The sequence below is a fragment of the Brassica napus genome, chromosome A6 (assembly GCF_020379485.1).
Source record: "Brassica napus cultivar Da-Ae chromosome A6, Da-Ae, whole genome shotgun sequence".
NCBI lineage: Eukaryota > Viridiplantae > Streptophyta > Magnoliopsida > Brassicales > Brassicaceae > Brassica > Brassica napus.
The window spans coordinates 4413747-4436948 of NC_063439.1; the positions used below are offsets into that span (position 1 = coordinate 4413747).

At 38.4% G+C, this 23202-nt stretch overlaps 5 protein-coding genes and 1 long non-coding RNA gene across 14 annotated transcripts; all 6 read left to right on the plus strand.

Annotated features, from left to right (window-relative positions):
• Positions 1 to 81: 81 nt before the first annotated feature.
• LOC106389441 (G-type lectin S-receptor-like serine/threonine-protein kinase RKS1) lies at positions 82 to 3669 on the plus strand. Of its 2 annotated transcripts, XM_013829692.3 has the most exons (7): positions 82 to 1701; positions 1805 to 1924; positions 2015 to 2214; positions 2323 to 2533; positions 2608 to 2845; positions 2925 to 3069; positions 3156 to 3669. In XM_013829692.3, the coding sequence occupies exons 1-7, from the start codon at positions 447 to 449 to the stop codon at positions 3468 to 3470; spliced, it is 2484 nt and encodes an 827-aa protein (XP_013685146.2). In that variant the 5' UTR covers positions 82 to 446; the 3' UTR covers positions 3471 to 3669. The 2 variants fall into 2 exon arrangements, with proteins under 2 accessions (XP_013685146.2, XP_048638131.1); XM_048782174.1 differs by lacking the exons at positions 2925 to 3069; positions 3156 to 3669 and having other exon boundaries at positions 411 to 1701; positions 2608 to 2846.
• Positions 3670 to 5512: 1843 nt separating this feature from the next.
• LOC106349810 (G-type lectin S-receptor-like serine/threonine-protein kinase RKS1) lies at positions 5513 to 10396 on the plus strand. 7 transcript variants are annotated; one of them, XM_048782166.1, is made up of 11 exons: positions 5559 to 6141; positions 6262 to 6354; positions 6634 to 6690; positions 6841 to 6878; positions 7005 to 8250; positions 8373 to 8492; positions 8582 to 8763; positions 8916 to 9126; positions 9212 to 9449; positions 9529 to 9673; positions 9765 to 10396. In XM_048782166.1, exons 3-11 carry the CDS (start codon positions 6651 to 6653, stop codon positions 10092 to 10094), a joined length of 2550 nt encoding a protein of 849 aa, XP_048638123.1. In that variant the 5' UTR covers positions 5559 to 6141; positions 6262 to 6354; positions 6634 to 6650; the 3' UTR covers positions 10095 to 10396. The 7 variants fall into 7 exon arrangements, with proteins under 7 accessions (XP_048638122.1, XP_048638127.1, XP_048638123.1 ...); XM_048782167.1 differs by having other exon boundaries at positions 5559 to 5867; XM_048782165.1 differs by having other exon boundaries at positions 5513 to 6141; positions 6262 to 6690.
• A 552-nt stretch (positions 10397 to 10948) lies between these two features.
• LOC106389442 (G-type lectin S-receptor-like serine/threonine-protein kinase At1g11410) lies at positions 10949 to 14463 on the plus strand. Of its 2 annotated transcripts, XM_048782172.1 has the most exons (7): positions 10954 to 12530; positions 12601 to 12720; positions 12798 to 13000; positions 13109 to 13319; positions 13399 to 13636; positions 13724 to 13868; positions 13977 to 14463. In XM_048782172.1, the coding sequence occupies exons 1-7, from the start codon at positions 11246 to 11248 to the stop codon at positions 14301 to 14303; spliced, it is 2529 nt and encodes an 842-aa protein (XP_048638129.1). In that variant the 5' UTR covers positions 10954 to 11245; the 3' UTR covers positions 14304 to 14463. The 2 variants fall into 2 exon arrangements, with proteins under 2 accessions (XP_048638130.1, XP_048638129.1); XM_048782173.1 differs by lacking the exon at positions 13977 to 14463 and having other exon boundaries at positions 10949 to 12530; positions 13399 to 13640; positions 13724 to 13810.
• A 3107-nt stretch (positions 14464 to 17570) lies between these two features.
• LOC125610180 lies at positions 17571 to 17873 on the plus strand. Its single transcript, XR_007340210.1, has 2 exons — positions 17571 to 17650; positions 17716 to 17873. It is a non-coding gene; the product is annotated as an uncharacterized LOC125610180 (long non-coding RNA).
• Positions 17874 to 19768: 1895 nt separating this feature from the next.
• LOC106401342 (multiple organellar RNA editing factor 9, chloroplastic) lies at positions 19769 to 21645 on the plus strand. The gene is made up of 4 exons (XM_048782175.1): positions 19769 to 20173; positions 20926 to 21023; positions 21115 to 21180; positions 21272 to 21645. Exons 1-4 carry the CDS (start codon positions 19824 to 19826, stop codon positions 21448 to 21450), a joined length of 693 nt encoding a protein of 230 aa, XP_048638132.1. The 5' UTR covers positions 19769 to 19823; the 3' UTR covers positions 21451 to 21645.
• A 63-nt stretch (positions 21646 to 21708) lies between these two features.
• On the plus strand, positions 21709 to 23184 carry LOC106444947. The gene has a single exon (XM_013886390.3). The coding sequence runs from the start codon at positions 21944 to 21946 to the stop codon at positions 23024 to 23026; it is 1083 nt and encodes a 360-aa protein (XP_013741844.2). The 5' UTR covers positions 21709 to 21943; the 3' UTR covers positions 23027 to 23184.
• The last annotated feature ends 18 nt before the right edge of the window (positions 23185 to 23202 follow it).

The window sequence follows — 23202 nt, forward strand, 5'->3', positions numbered from 1 at the left end:
GGAGGATTAGTGCTTGAAGAAAATATGAAGAAGTTTATATTTACTTTCTTTTAGCTTACATCTCTAACTTTGAGTTTTGTTTTGTAAGTTTTAATCATTGAGAAATTTGTTTATAAAAACAGGTTTCAAATATCAGAAATATGATTGTGCCGTGTTGATACATTAGTATATATTTATTATTGTATGTAAACGTGGCCTGATTATTTATTATTTAGTGAAGGATTGTCATTGTATGGACTTGACTTGACTATTACTTGTGCCCTGTTACTTCGTCTAATGTTCTAAGTCACATGACTCTTCTCGTCAATGATCGATGTTAACTGCTCCACAAAAGACAGAGAAGACCACTAAGATACAAGTTTGTTATATTTCAGGTGTGACCCACTTGGCTTTTAATATAGACTCACAGCAGTTTCTCGTACCCTTGTTCTGAAACAAACACTGAAATGAAGATCGTCTTCTTCAATTTTTTCTTCTTTCTCTCCCTCCTCCAGTCTTGTGTCTGCGACAATACGATCATGAGAACACAGTCCATGAGAGATGGTGATGTCATATTCTCAGACGGGAAGAGATTTGCATTTGGATTCTTCAGCCTTGGAGTTTCAAACCTCCGTTACGTCGGGATTTGGTATGCTCAAGTCTCTGAGCAGACTGTTGTATGGGTTGCTAACAGAGACAGTCCCATGAACGACACGTCTGGGGTGATAAGGTTCAGCAGCAGAGGGAATCTCTGCATCTATGCATCAGTCAACACAACAGAACCTCTCTGGTCGACTAATGTTTCAGACAGTGTCCCGGAACCAACTCTAGTTGCGAGACTCTCTCCTCTAGGGAACCTTGTTCTCCTTGATACACTCACAGGGAGAGGTTACTGGGGGAGCTTTGATCATCCGACTGACTCTTCTCTTCCGTTTATGAGGTTGGGTTTCACACGAAAAGACGGTTTGGATCGCGTTCTGACGTCTTGGAAATCTCCTGGTGACCCTGCTTCTGGAACTTTCTCGTTACGGATAAATCGCACGGGGTTCCCGCAGCTGATTCTGTACAAAGGTCTGACCCCATTGTGGCGTACGGGGTCGTGGACCGGGTTGAGATGGAGCGGCGTTGTCTTCCAAATCTTGTTTGTTAATAATCAGGACGAGGTATCGATGACTAACCGCGTGATGGATGCTTCAGTCATAACAAGAATGATGGTGAACGAGACAGGAAAGGTGCAACGTCTCACATGGAGCGCAAAGGAGAAGAGATGGAATGTGTTCTGGTCAATTCCTAAAGAGGAATGCGACAATTATGCACACTGCGGCCATAACGGTTACTGCCGTCCCACAAGTTCAGAAGCGTGCACATGCCTGCCTGGCTTTGAGCCAAAGATGCCCCGGGATTGGTTATTGAGGGACTACACGGGCGGGTGTTCGAGGAAAAACGAAACTTCACTATGCCGTGAGAAAGAAGGCTTTGTGAAGTTAACGAACGCGAAGATTCCCGACACGTCAATTGCACGTGTGGATATGAACATAACATTGAAGGAATGTAAACTGAGGTGCTTACGGAACTGCTCTTGCGTCGGTTACGCAAGCGCTTACCACGAGGGTGTGGGAGGAGAAAAAGGGTGCTTGACATGGCACGGTGATATGTTGGATACAAGGTCACTCTTGAGTTCTGGACAAGACTTCTACATACGTGTAGACAGGGAAGAGTTAGGTATATATGTATAAATCTATTTTAATAATTTTGACGAATAGAAAAAGCATTTCAATCTAACGTATTTTGAAGTACTTAGTACCGGTTTGGTTACTTGTTGCAGAGCGGTGGAATAAAAATGGCTCATTAGGGAAGAGGAGAGTCATTGTCATTGTCATCAGTTTGATTGCAGCCTTGATGTTACTAGCTGTCATTTCGTTCTGTTACGTAAGGAAGCGACGAAGTAAGTGAATATCTCTACGATGTATCTTTCAAGCTCATATGTTTCTTGCTTATCTCACAACTAGCTATTTTGAAACATTCTCACCTGCAGAGTCGAACAGGGATAGAAGATCCTCAACAACCTTGGCTCCAGGTTCTTTTGATATTAGTGACACATTCAGATTTGAAGAGGATCAGGGGGGGAGAGAATGGGAGTTACCTCTCTTTGAGCTTAACACGATCGCTACAGCGACGAACAATTTCGCTTTCCGTAACAAGCTTGGAGAAGGTGGTTTCGGACCCGTTTATAAGGTACAATGCATCTTCCAAAATGTGCCTAAACTTTTTATGCATATGCAAATCTTTAACAATACTATTCCGTCAAACAAAACAAATTACGTTGTGTCTCTCTCCACTCAGGGGGTGTTAGAAAACGGTATGGAGATAGCAGTGAAGAGGTTGTCGAAAAACTCAGGCCAAGGAATGGAAGAGTTCAAGAACGAGGTCAAGCTGATATCGAAGTTGCAGCATCGAAATCTAGTGAAGATGTTAGGATGTTGCGTTGAATCAGAAGAGAAGATGTTGGTATACGAGTATTTACCAAACAAGAGCCTAGACTATTTCATATTCCGTAAGTTCAAGATTTCTGATGCTTGTAGTCTAGTCTACACATTCAAAGATCTTATGGTGTTGTGTTTCACGTAGATGAAGAGCAGAGAGCGGAGTTGGATTGGCCTAAACGGATGGAGATAATATGCGGGATTGCTCGCGGAATCTTGTATCTTCATCAAGATTCAAGACTGAGGATCATCCACAGAGACCTCAAGGCCAGCAATGTACTGCTTGACAATGAAATGATCCCCAAGATTGCGGATTTTGGCATGGCTAGAATCTTTGGAGGAAAACAAATCAGAGGAAGCACAAATCGGGTCGTCGGAACATAGTGAGTTAGTCTTTTACAATTCACATTGAACTGTGCAGAATCTTTCAACCTTACATCGTTTTCAATCTCATTGTCACAGTGGATATATGTCACCTGAGTATGCAATGGAGGGTCATTTCTCCGTTAAATCCGACGTCTACAGCTTTGGAGTATTGATGTTAGAGATCATAACAGGAAAGAAAAACAGTGCTTTCCACAAGGAATCATCGAACCTTGTTGGACGTGTAAGTAGCAAAAAGAATTACATGAACAGAGGATCAAATCAGAACATAACATAACCAAATGATGTTTATTTCGTCTTGTCTTGTAGATATGGGATCTATGGAACAAAGGTGAAGCAACAGCTGTCATAGACGACAAACTAATGAATCAAGATATTAATGATGAGAGCGAAGTGATGAAGTGCGTACACATTGGGTTGCTTTGCGTGCAAGAAAATGCTTCGGATAGACCAGACATGCCCTCTGTTGTGTCCATGTTTGGTCATAACGCCAATGACTTTCCTCCTCCCAAGCATCCTGCGTTTACGTCGGGAAGGAAGCCACACGTCAAGAATGACGACCTCAGTGGAGAAAACAGCGCTTCTGTTAATGACATTACTCTCACTGATGTTTATGGCCGTTGAAATATTTTGAATTATTGAGAGATGTATCTTATTTTTGATAACTATGAAACAAGGAGGAAGCCGGAGAAGAAATGGGGAAGAGTGGTGGTGGTGGTTAGCTCCCTGCTGATGGATCTGATGTTTTCATTGTTCCCATGGTTTCTCCTCTTATTACCTTTGTAAGACTTATTTATGATCATACTCTTTCTGGATTATGCTTATTGGCTGATGAATTTACTGAGTTTATCTTTGGGGTAGTGGTTAAAATGTCACATAAAAGTTTTTTTTTCCACAAACTCTTTAGGAGAAATAAAAAGCATAAAGTTATTGCCAGTCATTATCATCTTTAACTTCACCTGCTATGGGATGTAACTATGTAAGTGTTTCTTGTTAGTGATTGATATTATCTTATAGAGTTCTTTTCCAAAGAGGATGCCAAACATATTAGATGTATGATTTTTTATTGTGTCAGGTGACCATGAGAATGAATGTGGATGTTTGACACCGCATATATAGACAGTATGTTGAATACCATGGATTATTAGAGTTCATGACAATATTTCTATGTATGTGTAGACAAAAGTGATGCTACAGGCATAATCTAAAGGTGATATTTCTATGTATGCTTGAGTGAACAAGAACACAGAGAAGACGAGGAACGTGTTATCTGAAAAGACTTCAAACATACTTCCTCCGTTTCAATATGATTTATGTTTTAGAGAAGTTTTGTTGTTTCATAATAGATGAAGTTTGCACAAATCTATGTAACTTTATCAAAAACTGTGTAATCAATTGAATTTTTCTTATTTTTATTTATAATTAAATAAATTAACTATATATTGTAATTTAGTGATGCTTTTGTTAAAAAATACTCACTTTGTTTCAAAATACATAAAGTTTTAGGATGTGACACAACTATTAAGAAACTTGTCTTTTATCTATAAAAATATCATTAAAATATAAATTAAAAATTATTTAACCAATCACAAAACAGATTACAAAATATGATTGGTTACACAGTTTTTGATAAAGTTAAAAAGTACATTGAAATATGAAAACATCATATATTTTAAAACATGAAAAACTCTATAAAACATCATCTATTTTGAAACGGATATAGTGGTTTTTCTTAATATTTGTGCATTAGAGTAAAACATCAAGTAGTAAAAAATAGAGTGAGTATTTTTTTTTAGGTGCTTTTTAAAAGTAAACAAAGCAGTAACTTCTGCAGATGAAGCTAACCAAGGAAGCTTGATTAGGGAAGACCTCCCGGGAGACTGTCTTGACCCAAGCTTCATGTAAGATGCTGGTTGATAGTTGAAATCGCCTCAGCAAGGATGAGGTCAGATAACCAAGATGGACCCCGTACGCCTATTGTCACGAGTAACACTTTTGGCAATCTCTTCAGCCGCTACATTGCTTCTATCAGGTAACAAGGACTAATCCCTAACTGGGATAGCAAAAACGTATCTGGAAACACCAGCCACATATATGGCCGGACAAACGCCACCACCGACGAACCATTTATCAAAACCTCCGCGAGAACGAGAGCTATGGATATGAAACCACCAACTTGAGACTGGACCGGTGAAGAGAACTAAAACACCTTCCTTTCTCTAGCATCAACCAAGAACACAAAAAAGTTGTATTTGAGACCGTCAAACAACACTGCCGGACAAAAAATATGAGAAGATGACGAAATTGGAATGGAGAAAATAAACCACATGAGAGAAAGTAGAAAAGAGCCTCCCCGGCGGTGACGAAGCCAAACCACCGGGGAAGCTATAGATCTAAGAACAAAGGTTTTGGCGGCTGGGAACACTTCGAAAGAAAAAAAAATTAGGTTTAGTAATCAACCCATAGAGTGAGTATTATTACTGTATTTAAGTTGAAAAAAACAGAATATATTCTCCAATTATTTTAAAGATTAGATATTTTTTTCAAAACGAGCAGAAAAGCGGGAACAATTTCTTTTTTTGAAATAACTATGGCTTTCTAAAATTTCAATTTTCGAGTAAAGGCAAATAGATCCGACTGAGCCCAATCAAGGCCCATAGCAACTAAATAGAATCTCTCTCTCTCTCTAAGGGAATGGCAATCAAACTGAAAATTCGACTTAAACAGAAGGGCGAAACCGTAAAGTTGAATCCGTTTCCAGTAGTAGGAATGCGATTCCCCTGCTTCGACGGCGCGTATGAGCCACGCGCATCGCCGGCCGGCCGTGGGCAGAAAATCGCCATATTACGCTTTTTTTTTGGTATTTCAAGTCTCCATTCACACAAGTGGAGGTGAAACGAATCAATTGCTTGGATGATAGTAGATAGTATATATGTCAAATGTTATAGTCTCCGAAGCAGAGAGATCTGTGCCTTGCTTTCGATTACATTCGCCGCCGGTCAAGGAGTCATTGGAGTTTAGGTAGGCAATTGATTTGATTCAGATTCTACATATGGTGGTTGCCAATGGTTTCGTAAGAGCGTATTGCCTTGCTTTTGAGTCAAAATCGTCTTACGTTGGCTCCTATGGTGATGTGGATGTTCAACAAGAAGAGAGTTTTTGGAAGTGAAACGAATCGTTTGTTTAGATGAGAAGAGCGCCACTGATACACGGCAATGTTATAGTCTCTGAAGCAGAGTTTTATCTACGTGTAGTAGTCACAGCTACATAGCTAACCTTTGCATACCTGAGACATGTAACTCTATACATAGTTTGCAACGCTTATTTTTAAATGGAACATGTATATTATTCAGGTCACCTCTATACAGATGACCTTAAAATCTAAATCATTTTATATGTTTGCTGTTTGTTTCAGATAGGTTGAGTAAGCATGTTTCATATGGAAGGAGGAGATCCCTCACTCTTTCTAATTGCCTTGATGTTCTGTTCCATTAGAAGGAAGCCAGAGGTAATGCAAAGTGCAAACGATTGATTATGTGCAAGCTGAATTTGGTTTACTACTCCTTACATAATCTGAGAGTTTTCCAAGCTCAACTGCGAAATCTGAAATGCAAAAGTAGATGCACAGTAACCTTTCTAGAGCATATTGATGTACTTTTTTTCTAGGTGTCTTTGGAGGATTAGCGTTTGAAGAAAATATAAAGAAGTGTATATTTAGTTATTTACCACTAACTTTGAGTTTTGTTTTGTAAGTTTTAATCACTTAGAAATTTGTTTATAAAAACAGGTTTCAAATATCACAGTATGATTGTGCCGTTACATCAGTATACATTTATTATTCTAGGTAAACGGGGCCTGGCTATTTAGTATTTAGTGAAGACTTGTATTGACTTGACTATTTACTGGTTCCCTGTTTGTTCGTCTAATTTTCTATGTCACATGACTCTTCTCTTACAATGGGTGTAAATGACCGATGTTAACTGCTCCGTAAAAGACACAGAAGAACACTACGATACAAGTTTCCTATTTCAGGTGTGGCCCACTTGGCTTTTAATATAGACCGACAGCATTTGCTCGCTTCATGGAAACTCTTGTTCTGAAACAAACACTGAAATGAAGATCGTCTTCGTCTTCTTCTTGTTTTTCTGCCTCCTCCAGTCTTGTACCTGCGACGATACGATCATGAGAACACATTCCATGAGAGATGGTGATGTCATAATCTCTGAAGGGAAGAGGTTTGCATTTGGATTCTTCAGCCTTGGAGTTTCAAACCTCCGTTACGTCGGGATTTGGTATGCTCAAATCTCTGAGCAGACTGTTGTATGGGTTGCTAACAGAGACAGTCCCATGAATGACACATCTGGGGTGATAAGGTTCAGCAGCAGTGGGAACCTCTGCATCTATGCATCAGCCAACACAACAGAACCTCTCTGGTCGACCAATGTTTCAGACAGTGTCCTGGAACCAACTCTAGTTGCGAGACTCTCTCCTCTAGGGAACCTTGTTCTGCTTGACTCAGTTACAGGGAAAGGTTTCTGGGAGAGCTTTGATCATCCTACGGACTCTTCTCTTCCGTCTATGAGGTTGGGTTTCACACGAAAAGACGGCTTGGATCGCTTTCTAACGTCTTGGAAATCTCCAGGTGACCCAAGCTCTGGAGCTTTCACATACCGGATAAATCGCACGGGGTTCCCGCAGCTGATTCTGTACAAAGGTCTGACCCCATGGTGGCGTACGGGATCCTGGACCGGGTTGGGATGGAGCGGTGTGCCAGGAATGTCAAGAAGAAGAGGCTCTTCTATCTTCCATAGCTCGTTTGTTAATAACCAGGACGAAGTATCCACAACCAACCGTGTGACGGATGCTTCAGTCCTAACAAGAATGATGGTGAACGAGACAGGAAACGTGCAGCGTCTCACATGGGTCGAAACGGAGAAGAAATGGAATGTGTACTGGTCGGTTCCTAAAGAGGAATGCGACAATTATGCACACTGCGGCCTTAACGGTTACTGCGATCCCACAGGTTCAGCATCGTTTGTGTGCACATGCCTACCTGGTTTTGAGCCGAAGATGCCCCGGGATTGGCTCTTGAGGGACACTTCCGGTGGGTGTACTAAGAAAAACAACGCTTCAATATGCGGCCGTGAGAAAGAAGGGTTTGTGAAGTTAAAGCGCGTGAAGATTCCCGACACATCAGTTGCAAGTGTGGATATGAACATAACACTGAAGGAGTGCAAACAGAGGTGCTTAGGGAACTGCTCTTGTGTCGCTTACGCAAGCGCTTACCATGAAGGTGTGGGGGGAGCAAGAGGGTGCTTGACATGGCACGGCGATATGTTGGATGCGAGGATATACATGAACACGGGACAAGATTTCTACATACGTGCAGACAGGGAAGAGATAGGTATGTATAATTATAAATGCATTCTAATGATTTCTGAGGGATCTAGAACATAGGGAATATAAGAAACATTTCAATCTAAAGTATTTTGAAGTACTTAGTAAGGGTTTGCTTACTTGTTGCAGAGCGGTGGAACAAAGATGGCTTATTACGGAAGAGGAGAGTCCTTATCATTGTCATCAGTTTGATTGCAGCCGTAATGTTACTAGCCGTCATTTCGTTCTGTTACGTAAGGAAGCGACGAAGTAAGTGAATATCTCTACGATGTATCTATCAAGCTTTTATGTTTCTTGATTATCTCACAACTGGCTATTTTGCAAATTTTCACCTGCAGAGTCGAACAGGGAAAGAAGATCCTCAACAACCTTGGCTCCAGGTTCTCCATTCAGATTTGAAGAGGACCGGGGGAGAGAATGGGAGTTACCTCTCTTTGAGCTTAACACAATCGTTACAGCGACGAACAATTTTGCTTTCCGTAACAAGCTTGGAGAAGGTGGTTTCGGACCCGTTTATAAGGTAAGGAAGATGCAAACTGCATCTTCAAATATGCCTGAACTTTTTATGTTATGCAAATCTTTAACAATACTCCTCCATCAGAACAATCTTTAAGTTCAATAAGTAGGAAGGAATGTTTAAGATGTTTTCAATCAAAAACGATATCTACTCAGGGCGTGTTAGAAGACGGTGCGGAGATAGCAGTGAAGAGGTTGTCTAAAAACTCAGGCCAAGGGATGGAAGAGTTCAAGAACGAGGTCAAGTTGATATCGAAGTTACAGCATCGGAATCTCGTGAGGATGTTAGGATGTTGCGTTGAATCGGAAGAGAAGATGTTGGTATACGAGTATTTACCAAACAAGAGTCTAGACTGTTTCATATTCGGTAAGTTCAACCTGTCTGATGCATGTAGTCTACACATTCGAATCTTCCAATTCAGAAAGATCTTATGGTGTTGTGTTTCACGTAGATGAAGAGCAGAGATCGGAGTTAAATTGGCCAAAACGGATGGAGATAATACACGGGATTGCTCGCGGAATCTTGTACCTTCATCAAGATTCAAGACTGAGGATCATCCACAGAGACCTCAAGGCCAGCAATGTACTTCTTGACAATGAAATGATCCCCAAGATTGCGGATTTTGGCATGGCGAGAATCTTTGGGGGCAACCAAATCAGAGGAAGCACAAATCGTGTCGTCGGAACATAGTGAGATAGTCTTTTATAATTCACATTGAACTGTGCAGAATCTTTCAACCTTACATCGTTTTCAATCTCATTGTCACAGTGGATATATGTCACCTGAGTATGCAATGGAGGGTCACTTCTCCGTTAAATCCGACGTCTACAGCTTCGGAGTATTGATCTTAGAGATCATAACAGGGAAGAAAAACAGTGCGTTCCACAAGGAATCTTTGAACCTAGTTGGACAAGTAACTAGAATATGCAATTTTTTTTACATAAACCTGGATCAAAGCAGAACATAACATAACCAAATATTGTTTATTTCGTCTTATTTTGTAGATATGGGATCTATGGAACAAAGGTGAAGCAACAAAGATCGTAGACAAACTAATGAACCAAAAGATTTATGATGAGAGCGAAGTGATGAAGTGCGTACACATTGGGTTGCTTTGCGTACAAGAAAATGCTTCGGATAGACCAGACATGCCCTCTGTTGTGTCCATGTTTGGTCATAAGGCCAATGACTTTCCTCCTCCCAAGCATCCTGCGTTTACGTCCGGAAGGAAGACACACGTCAAGAATGACGACAGCACCTCCGGTGCTTACCCCAGTGGAGAAAATAGCAATTCTGTTAATGACATTACTCTCACTGATGTTCATGGCCGTTGAAATATTCTGAATTGTCGAGAGATCTATCTTATTTTGATAAACTACTTCCATAGAAGTGTGTGTTTTAGTTTTAATTGCAACTACGTGTGAGACGTTGATTAACTATGAAATAAGGAGGAAGCAGGAGAAGAAATGGGGAAGAGTGGCGGTGGTGGTTGGCTCCCCGCTGATGGATCTGATTGTTCCCATGGTTTCTCCTCATATTACCTTTGTAAGACTTATGATCATCATACCCTTTCTTGATTATGCTTATTGGCTGATGAATTTGCTGAATTTAATATATCCAGTCATTGTCAACTTAATATTCACTTGCTATGGGGATTGGTATATATAATAAATCTTTGAGGGTAGTGGTTAAAATGTCACATAAAGTTATTGCCAGTCATTATCATCTTTAACTTAACCTGCTATGGGATGTAAGTGTTTCTAGGTAGTGATTGATATATCTTATAGAGTTCCTTACCAAGGATAAAAAAAAGTACATTAGGATGTATGATTTTTTATTGTGTTGGTTACCATGAGAATGAATGTGGAAGGGATGCTTGAGACCGCATATTACAGGCAAAGGTGATATTACAGGCATACTCTAAAGGCAGAGAAGATCAACATAATATGCTTGAGACAGCATATATAGCACTGTGTTAAATACCATGAATCCGTCTAGATTTACATTTCCTTGAGCTTAGCTCATTAAAATAAAATAAGAAGTAGAAATGATATATGTAAAAGTGACTCTTGTCTTCTAAGTTTCAGTTGTCAATATTGTATAAAGTAGGTCTTTGAATATCAATATATATATGCTTGTCATGTTACACATAAGTAGGTATTTATTATTGTAGGGAAATTTAGGTGGCGTGGACTGATTCCAGTTCCTGCACAGTGAAAAAGAGGCAATGGTTGAATGGACACTGGACAAGGAAGAAAAAGTTTCACGACGTTGGTAACCTTTTTAGTTCGTGTCATGTTGCAAGTCACATGTTTTTTACATGTTTGAAAGTTCAACCTTAGAGAGATAAATCCGGAACCGAGCGTGACTGATTGATGACTGCAGTTAATGTTGTTAGTTCAGGTGAGTCCCACTTGGGATTTCAATAAGACACATAGCATTAATACGTTTCCATCAAACTCTGATTCAAAAAACAAAACACAGGATGAAGATCTTCTTCATCTTTTTCTTTGTTTTATTCTCCTTCCTTGTCCATTCTTGTTTGTCCAACAACATGATCATGAGAACACAGTCCATGAGAGATGGTGATGTTATCTTCTCTGAAGGAAAGAGATTCGCTTTTGGATTCTTCAGCCTGGGGACTTCAAACCTCAGGTACGTTGGGATTTGGTATGCTCAAGTCTCTGAGCAGACAGTTGTATGGGTTGCAAACAGAGACCATCCTATTAACGACACGTCTGGTCATATAAAGTTCAGCAGCAGAGGGAATCTCTGTGTGTATGCATCTGTCAACGGAACAGAACCTATCTGGTCCACCGATGTTTTGGATACGATCTCAGAACCAGCTTTAGTTGCGAAGCTGTCTGATCTAGGCAACCTTGTCCTGCTTGATCCTGTCACAGGGAAAAGCTTCTGGGAGAGCTTTAACCATCCTACGAACACGTTGCTTCCCTTTATGAAGTTCGGATACACTCGCCAAGACGGTGTTGACCGGTTCATGACGTCGTGGAGATCTCCTGGCGACCCTGGCTTCGGTAACGTTACGTACCGGATAGAGCGTAGAGGGTTTCCGCAGATGATGATGTATAAAGGAACGACTCTGTGGTGGCGTACTGGGTCATGGACAGGGCAGAGATGGAGCGGTGTGCCTGAGATGACAAACAAGTTTATATTCAATATCTCCTTTGTGAACAGTCCTGATGAAGTATCGATCACGTACGGTGTGTTGAGTCCTCTAGTCATAACGAGAATGGTGCTGAACGAGACGGGGACCCTGCAGCGGTTCACGTGGAACGGGAAGGATAAGAAGTGGATCGGGTTCTGGTCGGCTCCTGAGGAGAAGTGTGACAGCTACAACCACTGTGGCCTTAACGGTTACTGCGATACCACGAGTCCAGACAAGTTTGAGTGCTCTTGCCTACCGGGGCACGAGCCTAAAACGCCCCAAGCTTGGAACCTGAGAGATGCTTCTGATGGGTGCAAGAGGAGCAACGCGGCTTCGATATGTAATGGGAGAGAAGGTTTTGCGAAGTTGAAGCGGGTGAAGGTTCCAAACACATCAGGTGTGAGTGTGGATATGAACATAACGCTTAAAGAATGTGAAAAGAGGTGCTTGAGGAACTGCTCTTGTGTCGCTTATGCGAGCGCTTACCACGAGAGCGAAGACGGAGCGAAAGGGTGCTTGACATGGCACGGTGATATGTTGGATACAAGGACATACTTGAGTGCAGGACAAGATTTCTATCTACGTGTAGATAAAGCAGAGTTAGGTATTGATATACACATAGACTCTGCTACTTGTTTCTGTTTCATTATTTTGATTTGTTTTGCTTGTTTCAGCGCGGTGGAATGGAAGTGGATCATCAGGGAAGAGGAGACTTTTCTTAATTCTCATCAGTATGATTGTAGTCGTGGTGTTGCTAGTGATCATGTTGTTCTGTTTCATAAAGAAACGAAGACGTAAGTAACTCTCTGATGATGATCGTATAAATATATATGTATCCTTGCTAATAAATTGAAAACATGTACACATGCAGAGGCTATAAAGCATAAGAAACCTCCATCAACCTTCGCCCCGAGCTCTTTTGATATTGAAGAGCCATTTGTATTAGAAGATCTTGAGGATAAATCAAGAAAGGGGGAGTTGCCTCTCTTTGAGCTTAGCACGATCGCTGCAGCAACTAATAACTTCTCTTTCCAAAACAAGCTTGGAGCAGGTGGTTTCGGACCCGTTTACAAGGTAAAATAAAACCATATACGTAATGCCTGTACTATATATATTATATGTATGAGCAATCTTGTTAAGTTCAATAATTAGTAAGGAATGGTTCCTTCGTTTCTGCTTCAGGGCATGTTACAAAACGGTATGGAGATAGCAGTGAAGAGGTTGTCAAAAAACTCAGGCCAAGGAATGGAAGAGTTCAAGAACGAGGTCAAGTTGATATCAAAGCTGCAGCATCGAAACCTCGTGAGGATTTTAGGATGTTGCGTTGAATCGGAAGAGAAGATGTTGATATACGAGTATTTACCAAACAAGAGCCTAGACTGTTTCATATTCCGTACGTTCAACGTTACCAACACAAAACCAAATTCTCTCTTTCATAAAGATCAATAAATTTGTTTCTTTTCTCCTCTTAGGTGAGGAGCATAGAGCGGAGTTAGATTGGTCAAAACGGATGGGGATAATCCGAGGGATTGCGCGGGGAATCTTGTATCTACATCAAGATTCAAGACTGAGGATCATCCACAGAGACCTCAAGGCCAGCAATGTACTTCTCGACAACGAAATGATCCCCAAGATTGCTGACTTTGGCATGGCTAGAATCTTTGGAGGCAACCAAATCGAAGGAAGCACAAACCGAGTTGTTGGAACATAGTGAGTTAATATTCTTTCTCACTATCCACAAGACTCTTTTAACTTTCTATTCAATCTAAAAGAATCGTTTCAATCTCATTGTCACAGTGGATATATGTCACCAGAGTATGCAATGGATGGTCAGTTCTCAATAAAATCCGACGTCTACAGCTTCGGAATATTGATTTTAGAGATCATAACAGGAAAGAAGAATAGTGCAATCTACAACGAAAATTCAAACCTAGTCGGACATGTAAGTTAAATTATTATTATATTTTTTTTTTGTAGAATTATATTTCATTTCATATCATGGTTAAGGTTTGTGTCGGAAACAAGACAATGTTGGTTCTTTCGTCTGTAGATTTGGGGTCTGTGGGAAAAAGGTGAGGCAAGAGAGATCATAGACACGTTAATGGACGCAGAGAGTTATGAAGAGAACGAAGTGATGAAGTGCGTACACATTGGGTTGCTTTGCGTGCAAGAAAGCGCTTCGGACAGACCAGACATGTCTTCTGTTGTGTTCATGTTGGGACATAACGCCATTGATCTTCCATCTCCGAAGCATCCTGCGTTTACAGTGGGGAGGAAGAGAAACGTCAAAAATGGCGGCAGCTCAGGTAACTGGCCTAGTGGAGAAACCGGCAGTTCTGTCAATGATGTTACCCTCACCGACGTTCAAGGTCGTTAAAAATAATTACAAGTGTCTTTCTCTATGTTACAACAATAGTCTTTACTCTTATAGTTAAGTTAATAGCGATATTGGTTTATGGATCTTTATATACTTTTATGAATGTATGCAGAATTATTGCTGTAAAATTATAATAGTATATTAAAACTTTCATTTTTTTGGTTTTCGGAATTTCGGTTAATAAAATATAACTACCATTCTAAATTCATATTTACTTCGGTTCGGTTCGGTTTATATACCATCGGTTTTCGGTTTATTCGGTTTTATACCAAAAAACATAATTATTTTGTTTGAGATCATATTATATAAATTTTAGAGTCATATTATCAACACAGTAATTTATTAAAAATATATTACATTTTCAAATAAATGAACAAAAAATAAAAATGCTTCTACCATCAAATAAAATAATCAAATCTATAACTAAAATCAAAACTTGAAATTTTGAAAATAAAAATATGAAACAAAACAGAAACATAAAAGAAAAGTTTTTTCACTCTTTCATATTTAGTGTTCATTAGAGTCATGCTTTTTCAATTGAAAATTTTCCATTAATTATTGTCCATCAAATTTATAATCTTCATATTAATTTAGTGAAGACTAAAATAAATCAAAAAAAGACTTAGAAAATAAGATGTCTGAATTGCGATATTTAGTTATAGTTCAAGTGTTTTACAAATTATGATTTTTTATTACTATAAAATTATGGTAATAGTTATTAACACAAATTTAACTTATGTAACAAATAGATTTTCATGTATTGTTATAAAATAAATATATATTTACATGTTTCTACTTTTAATCGGTTTTGTTCGATTTATTCGGTTTAATCGGTTATATACCAAACCATATCCAAATCTTACGGTTTTTATAAAATTATATCCATTCGGTTTATATGGTATATACCAAAACCAAACCATATTGTCTATTTCGGTTCGGTTCGGTTCGGTACGGTTCGGTTTTACCATATTGAACAGCCCTATACAGCAAAAGTCTCTGCAGAAAAAGTTTACAGACAACTTTACAGCTACAACCGATTTATCTACATCTAAACATCTACAGCTAAAGTTTTAAAGCTACAGTCGAACCAATCATCACCTTTGTTTATACCACAAAAATACATATCTTTATTTGTAAATAATGTTTTTTAAAAATCAATTTATGTTATAATTTCCATCTTTGACCTTATCAATTTTAGAACTTATCATCTATATTGATATTCATTCAGTTTGTCTTCATGTTATAAAAAGACGTGAAACTAATTAATTGACATTCATTGCAATACATAAAACACATATATTTTGCCAAAAATTAAAATAAAAATTAAATAAGTAAAAGTATATAATAACAAAGAATAGGTTATGTAGAAATCAAATCTTAGTGAATTTAACGAAGCTACTAAACATAGGAGATGTGCCTAAGAAAACCACAAAAAGGTAAAAACAAAACCTTCTTAGAACAATAAAATATTTGAACAGAGATCAAAGCTTTAGCTAGATAAAATAATAGTGAAAGCTATTAGGTTTCAATAGACCTCAAAATAGTAATGATGCCCATGTATGCAATAAACAAACAGAGATCATTGGAGGTTTCAACCGGAGAACAGTCTTGGATCCGCGACTGTCCCGAAGGCGACTCAGAACGGGTGATAGGCAAATTAAAGCAAGGGAGACCAATCCTTGGTCCGGCTATCCAAACCCGATGGAGTCCACTCCAAACCCTAGGTACAAACTAAAATATAGCAAGACAAATGTCAGGACCAATTGATTTAACTTGACCATATTGTTCCTAATAAACTGTACACTTGTTAAAAGTTCTGAAAGACTCATAAGCAACGCAGAAACAAAATAAATATCATTTGATTTGGTCAGAATATTACCAATTCTCAAAATGCATAAAATGGCGACAAAAAGAAAGAACAAGGACAAAAAAAAAAGTACACGTGGCATCCACAGACGTCCTTTCTTCAATTTCAACAGAAAGCCCATGACGGGCCCACAAGGTCCCGCGTAAATCTCGGTCTAAATCTGAAGAGACGCATCAAAGATCCGTTGGAACCGATTCGTTAATTAGCGAACGTATAAATACAGACAAAACTGTAGTGCACTCTCTTTACTTCTTTTCGTGAGTTAACCTTAACACGGAAAAAAAAAAGATATATATCGCAGAAATTTAGAAACACACAGAATCTCTCGCTGTCTTGCACACATACGCGAAGAAACCTTAAATATCAGCGGTATGGCGGCGGCATCTGGAACTGCCCCCGCGACAGCGATGGTCGATCAAACCCCTAATCAACCAGCGGTCCCTGCTGTGACTCAGGTAACCGCGGCGGCGGCACCAGCTGTGGAAGCGTTGCAAACGCACCCTAACTCGTATACAAGTAAAAAATGAAAGTTTTAATATACTATTGATGCTTTGTGTATTTTCATATTTTAGTATAAATTATTCTTTCCGTTTCACTAAAAAATATCATTATGATATTTTGTATGCCTATTAAAAAATTATTGAAATGCATTTATGTTCATTAATTATACATATTTGATTGATAGTATTTGAGATAAACAAAATTATTTATACAATAAATGCAGTTTACATTGAAAAATGCAGTTTACAACTAATATCAAACTAAAAATAATATAAATTATAATACAATTCTTAAATTGCATTCCTTGTACAATAAGAAAAAAATGTTAAAATGATACTCTTAAGAAACATAAGGAGTATTGAATTACAATAGTATATTAGTGGTTCAATCGCAATGGTTAGATTTGTTGGGTTTCTAATTCGGGTGGAAATTATTATTTTTACAGTGTAGTGTAGGCTTATTCCGAATTAGAGAAGAAATTAATTAAGGTTTAAAAGATTAAACTCTTACATCTTGATTAAGGAGATGCTTGCAAATCTTCTTCTTCTTCCTGGTTGAAGACTATGATAGTGTTTCTATTTCCGTTGAATTTAAAATTTGTTTATTTTTGAGCTTGCAACTTGATATTTTGTTGAATCTGAAAATATGTAAGTCAATCACTATTTTCCTCTGTAATCTTAACAAGATAACAACTTCTGTTGAACTTGTGTTTCAATAAAAAGAACTATTATTAATATAAATGATATTAGTTTATATCTAATGTTAAACAAAAAATTATATTAATTTTAATTAATATTTTTTATTTCATAATAAGTGTCATTCTAATATTTTTTCTTGTTACACAAAAAATATTACTTAAGAATTTCAGTGCAAATTATATTTACTTTCAGCTAAAAATTAATTGCAAACTTTATTAATTTTATAATTACTAGGGCCGGCGTCCGCGCTGCGCGCGGATTACATGTTTAATAAAAATCAGGTGAATTAAAATTGTGTGTTTTTTGGTTTCTGAAATGATAAGTTAAGTTTTGTTTTTTTATACAGGGGAGAAGTTCGAAACGGTGATCATTTTTTTTTAAAAAACAACTGTAAGTATGAATAATAAATAGTTTTGAGGAATTCGATATTTGAATGAGAAAATAATCTTTGTGTGTGACAATTTAATTGATGTAGGAAGTGGTAACGTAAATGTTTTAAAAGTTAACTGGTGGTGTTTGCTATGAGGCTTAGGATAGCAGTTTATTCCTCTTTTGGAAGCGTTGAATGATATCAATTTCGTTGTTAAAGTAGAAGCGCGTTCCAGGTGTTGCTGTGAGTGATAGTTTTTCTGAAAAAGGCAAATATTTGTTAGCATTTAGTTTTTTGTAAAGTTTATGTTTAGTTTATTACCTTCATGTATCCGTGGAATGATACTTGTGATGATTACGACTTGTTTTTTCCTTGTTGATATGCGATTTAACTCTTTGAAATTAGATGCCTACTTGTCCCATAAAGTTAGACGTACCAATTTCGATCTACAAATAATTATTGTATTAGATTTTGTTTAGTTGTAAACCAATTATTACTTAATAAAAAGTTTGTACCTGTCTAAACGTAATCCAATGATGATTTTTGAATCTGTGTAGTGGTTATATAAATCACTTCCTTGCATGAGGCAAATGCGGCCAACAACATCTGTAGGAATAATTTGGTTGTTTGGAAAAAAATTAGGATTTATTTTTGTGTGAGAGAGTTTTTGTTTTTTTTTACCTGGTAGGAAGTTGGTTTCACTTGCTAAGCTGATCAACTGGGTGTAGCGTTGTGGCCGGAATATGTATGAAGGAATCGGTGCAATGTTTTCTTGAATCAGTGTAATAGTTGTTGTTTCTTTGATATTGATTATGTATGGTTGATCGGTAAGCCTGTAACGTTGGTTATTGGGGAGGAGATTAAAATATCTAATGTGATAAATTTTTCCTTCTTCGAAGCGTTGGTACATTGTGTCAGACGTAGAAATAGGTACCTTCCCCTCCATTTTTTGTTCCTGTTTAGTGGTTAGAAGCAATCATTTGAAATATAGTTGGAATAATTAAAAATATGAATTTTAGACAAACCTGGATGTCAAGACATATGAAAGTTGTCCCTAGGAAAGCCTCTTTATTTTTGTGATTTGTGATGGGCCAGACCCTAAGGATCCTAACGATTATTGGATGAGGTTCGAGGGTGTTGTCCTAATTGCTTTGATCTTGTGGTGCATGTGCTACATAGATAAGAATGAGAATTAGTATTTTTTTGGCAATTTTGTTTAAATTTTTTTTTTTGAAGTGAACATAGTTAGGGTGTGTTTTTTTTAAGTATTGTCATGGTTTTTTTTAAAGTTTAAGTAGGCCGGGCCATAATTATAGGTGGTAGTAGTAAATTTGTTGGGTGGGTTTGATAGTAGAATTTAGTTTTTTATAGAAATTTACAGGGACTGTGTGAAATGAGGGGGTTTTGTTATCTTGGGCGTACTATTTTAAGATCAAAGGGAACTTAGGCGGTTTGCACATTGTTATAGAAAACAGTTGAAATAAAAAATTGTCTGAAATAATAGAAAATGCAAAAGAAAATAGTTTGAAAGTTGAAATAAGTAATGGGATGGGCTGGAAAATTTTTTAATCTGGCCCAACAGCAAAGAGACGGAGACAGCAATTTCGTGAGCGAAACCGATTAACGGGCTGGGCTGCAATTACGATTTGTTGGTCTGGGTTACCAGTGACGTGGCAGAATGAATGGCGGAGAATATTTTGCCTATGTGGCATCCTTTATAACATCCAAAATTAGTAGCTTTTATATAGTGGGATATTTATCTCAGATAGTATTAGTTAAATATGTGTAGTTAATAACAATTTAAATATATTTCAAGCATTTTTTTATACGTGTGAAAAATGTCAAACACATTTATTAAGAAATCTTAATAGAAGGAGTATAAAATTGAAGACTCCTAGTTTTAAGGTTGAATTTGGATTAAGTGTAGCTATGGGCTGAACATAATCTCGGCCCAATGCAAGTCCACAAGCCAATGATGAATCTTACGACAATACGATGTCGTTTAAAGGTCTTATTATCCCCTTGAATCTATCGTCAAAGTGTTGTCCGAGCGGAACAATCTCTCTTGCTGTCTGCAATTCACAATGGCTTCCTTCACTACAACTTCTTCCGTGCTTGTCCCCAAAACGGTACTTCCCGTAAGCCACCCGACACGCTCTCCTACACTCTCCTCCGGTATCCGCCTTACCGGAAAATGGAATCCTCTGCTCCAAAGCATCTCCTCGCGTCGGGCTGCGATTGTCAAGGCTGCGACGGTGGATTCGGATTACTCGTCGAGAAGGAGCAGCAGCAACGAGCAGAGGGAGACGATAATGCTTCCAGGGTGCGATTACAATCACTGGCTGATTGTGATGGAGTTCCCCAAGGATCCAGCGCCAACGAGAGAGCAGATGATTGATACTTACCTCAACACTCTCGCTACTGTTCTTGGAAGGTTCGTTTTCTCTCTTCTCTCAGTAGTTCTCTTAAGACAGTAAAGGCTTAACCTTTATTGTTTGCTTTGAAGTTGATTTTGTTCTTAGAGGTTACCTTGAGAGTTTGAAAGTAGGTTGAGGTTCGTTTATTATGAATATATATATATATTAGTGTAAAGTTTCAGTCTTGCTTATTTTATTAATCTCTTGAGTTATGCAAACAGGTTGAACATCTGATATAATGTTCCGATGAAGAGATTCATAGCACTACGCAATGGTTTCAATTAACAATGTAGAGTAGTAGGCGGTCTTGAGCTATTCCAATTACGCATATTAAATAGCAAAAAGTTCTTATTTAGGATTCGACTGCTAAAACACTGTCTTCATATGCGTACATGTTCTTGGAGCATCCAAGAATGAAAATATGGGGAAGAATTACAGATGTTGTTTATGGTTGTCTCTTTGTTATAATTGAGTCAACATTTTAAGCAAGTCATGGAAAAAAGATGTTTGTGGAATAGCACTAGATTAGGACTCCTGACTTAGAATATCTCGGATAAGGTGACTTGTGTTTTGCAAGAAATGACTACTGCTTAAAGTTTATTTTCTGTTGCTAGTTTTTGTTAGAGAACTTTAATCTTATATGCATATTGCCGTGCTGCTTTTATAACCAGTTAGTGTACTTGTTTGAGTGACTGTGTCCAAGTTCCACTCCAGCGTAACCTATTCCTTGTGTGTGCTTTATTGAGTGCACTTGTGTGTATTTGCACAGCATGGAAGAGGCAAAGAAGAATATGTATGCATTCAGTACCACCACTTATACTGGATTCCAATGCACCATTGACGAAGAAACATCTGAGAAGTTCAAGGGTGAGTTTACTGATTATGGAAAGCTTTCATTTTCTTACTGAAAGTTTATGCTTATAAAGATGCTGACTTCTCAGTCTTTCAATATTCACAGGTTTGCCTGGAGTTCTCTGGGTTTTGCCTGACTCCTACATAGATGTCAAGAACAAGGACTATGGAGGTAACCCTATCTAAGCCTAGTTCTGATTTACAATGGGTCCTGTCTAAGATAGATAGATCTCTCTCTTTAACTCACTCGTATTCCTGTTTAGGCGACAAGTACATCAATGGAGAGATAATCCCATGCACATACCCAACCTACCAACCAAAGCAGCGCAATAACTCCAAGTATCAAAGTAAGAGGTACGAACGAAAAAGAGACGGTCCACCACCTCCTGAGCAGCAGAGGAAACCAAGACAAGCACCACCACCCGCTTCTGATTCCTCTTGAAACTATGATAAGACAACAAGGCCCTTTTAAATGGACTGTGTGAGATTTTGACCGATCGGTTAGTCCCTAGCTTATTCAAACCGGATGTAATCTGTGATGATAATTGATGAGACAGGCCCTTTGGTTTTGGTTACGGTTCGTTCCGGTTAACTCTGTAGCAAAGGTATTCAAATCATATTTGTTTGGTTGGAGGAATGGAATCTCTGCCCACCGCCCGTTTCCACGTTTTCTTAATACTTAAATTCCAGATAAGGACAAGAAAGTTGCGTTTGGTGGCAACTTTACTTGTAGGGTCACAGCACACTCGTCACCATCTGCATCAGAGTTGTCCCCACCTTATCAACACATCACATGGAATAATACACTACTCTACATTGACTTATAACCAAACATTTCAAATCAATGTTCCACCTAATCTTCTTCTCTCACCAATAGCAGAGCAAGAGTGACTTTCAAGATCATCCTTGAAGCTCTCTGAGGATCAAATTACAAGATGGCCAACTACTATGAGCATTACCAGATCCCATACGATTCCAATCAGGTTAATAGTCTCTATGATCATAACTATTACGATAACAATCAACTGCAGCAGTTTGGTTTCGAGCCAATGAGTTATAACAGTAATGATACAATGAGTTATAATAGTGGTTATTATGATAATTGGAATGGATCATCTGAGTATGAGACAACCTCTGCATCTGTTGCTTACTCTGTCTACACCATGTCTGAGCCTAAGCACTTGTTTTATGATCCGAATGTCTACACGACCTACGAGTCTCCTCCTCAGTTTAGCATCTATCGCTCTGTTCAAGGCTTCAACGAGCCGGAGTTCGAGGAGTACGATCCGACGCCGTACGGTGGTGGCTACGATATCGCTGCAACGTACGGGAAACCTCTTCCTCCATCGGTGAAAATATGTTACCCTCCTTCAACATCTACTCAGGGAAACCCTCCTTCTCCTCCAGAGGTTATAGCTCCTGTTCCTCTTGGTGTTTACGATGGTGGTGAAAAGAAAGTTGTTAAGAAACGTGTAACGTTCTCTGAACCTTTAGAGGAAGCTAGACCATTGGAAACCACTAAAGAAGATGATCATCAAGAAGAAGAGGAAGATGATGAAGAATGGGAAGAAGATGAGGATGAAGAGGAAGAAGAAGAAGATGACAGTTCAAGCTATGTAACTACTAAACCTGAAAGTGTAGATACAGGAGAAGTGAAACCTGTGTATGTTCATCAGGAAGAAGAGGAAAAAGAAGATAGTTCAAGCTATGGAACTACTACTAAACCTGATGCTGAAGATAAAGGAGAAGTGAAAGCTGTGTATGTTCCGTCAGGTTACGGCTTAGAAGCGACGGATATGTGCGAGTTGATATTCGGAGGCTATTTTCCTTGTGTCTTACGTAACAAAAGACTCCAGGAGGATCGAAAACGTGCGGCTGAAGTTTCGTGCTGGGAGAGTAATGATTCTGATCCGTGGAAGACGACTTCAGACTACCTTTTCGGGGATTCGTATCCGTATGGTTATGAGAATCATCAACTCGAAAGAAGTCAGTTTGAGATATCCTCTTATGGTTATTAACCGGGAGTTAGCTTCAGAAGAGCACCATTTTTTTTTGTTTTAATTAAATAATAAATGAAGCTGATGTATTAGCATGTAACGTATGCTTTACATGCTCTTATTTTTTTTTCTTTTATGGTTGGTCTAACGCTCTTATGAAAAACTACATTCTACCTGCACACCCATGCTAATAACAT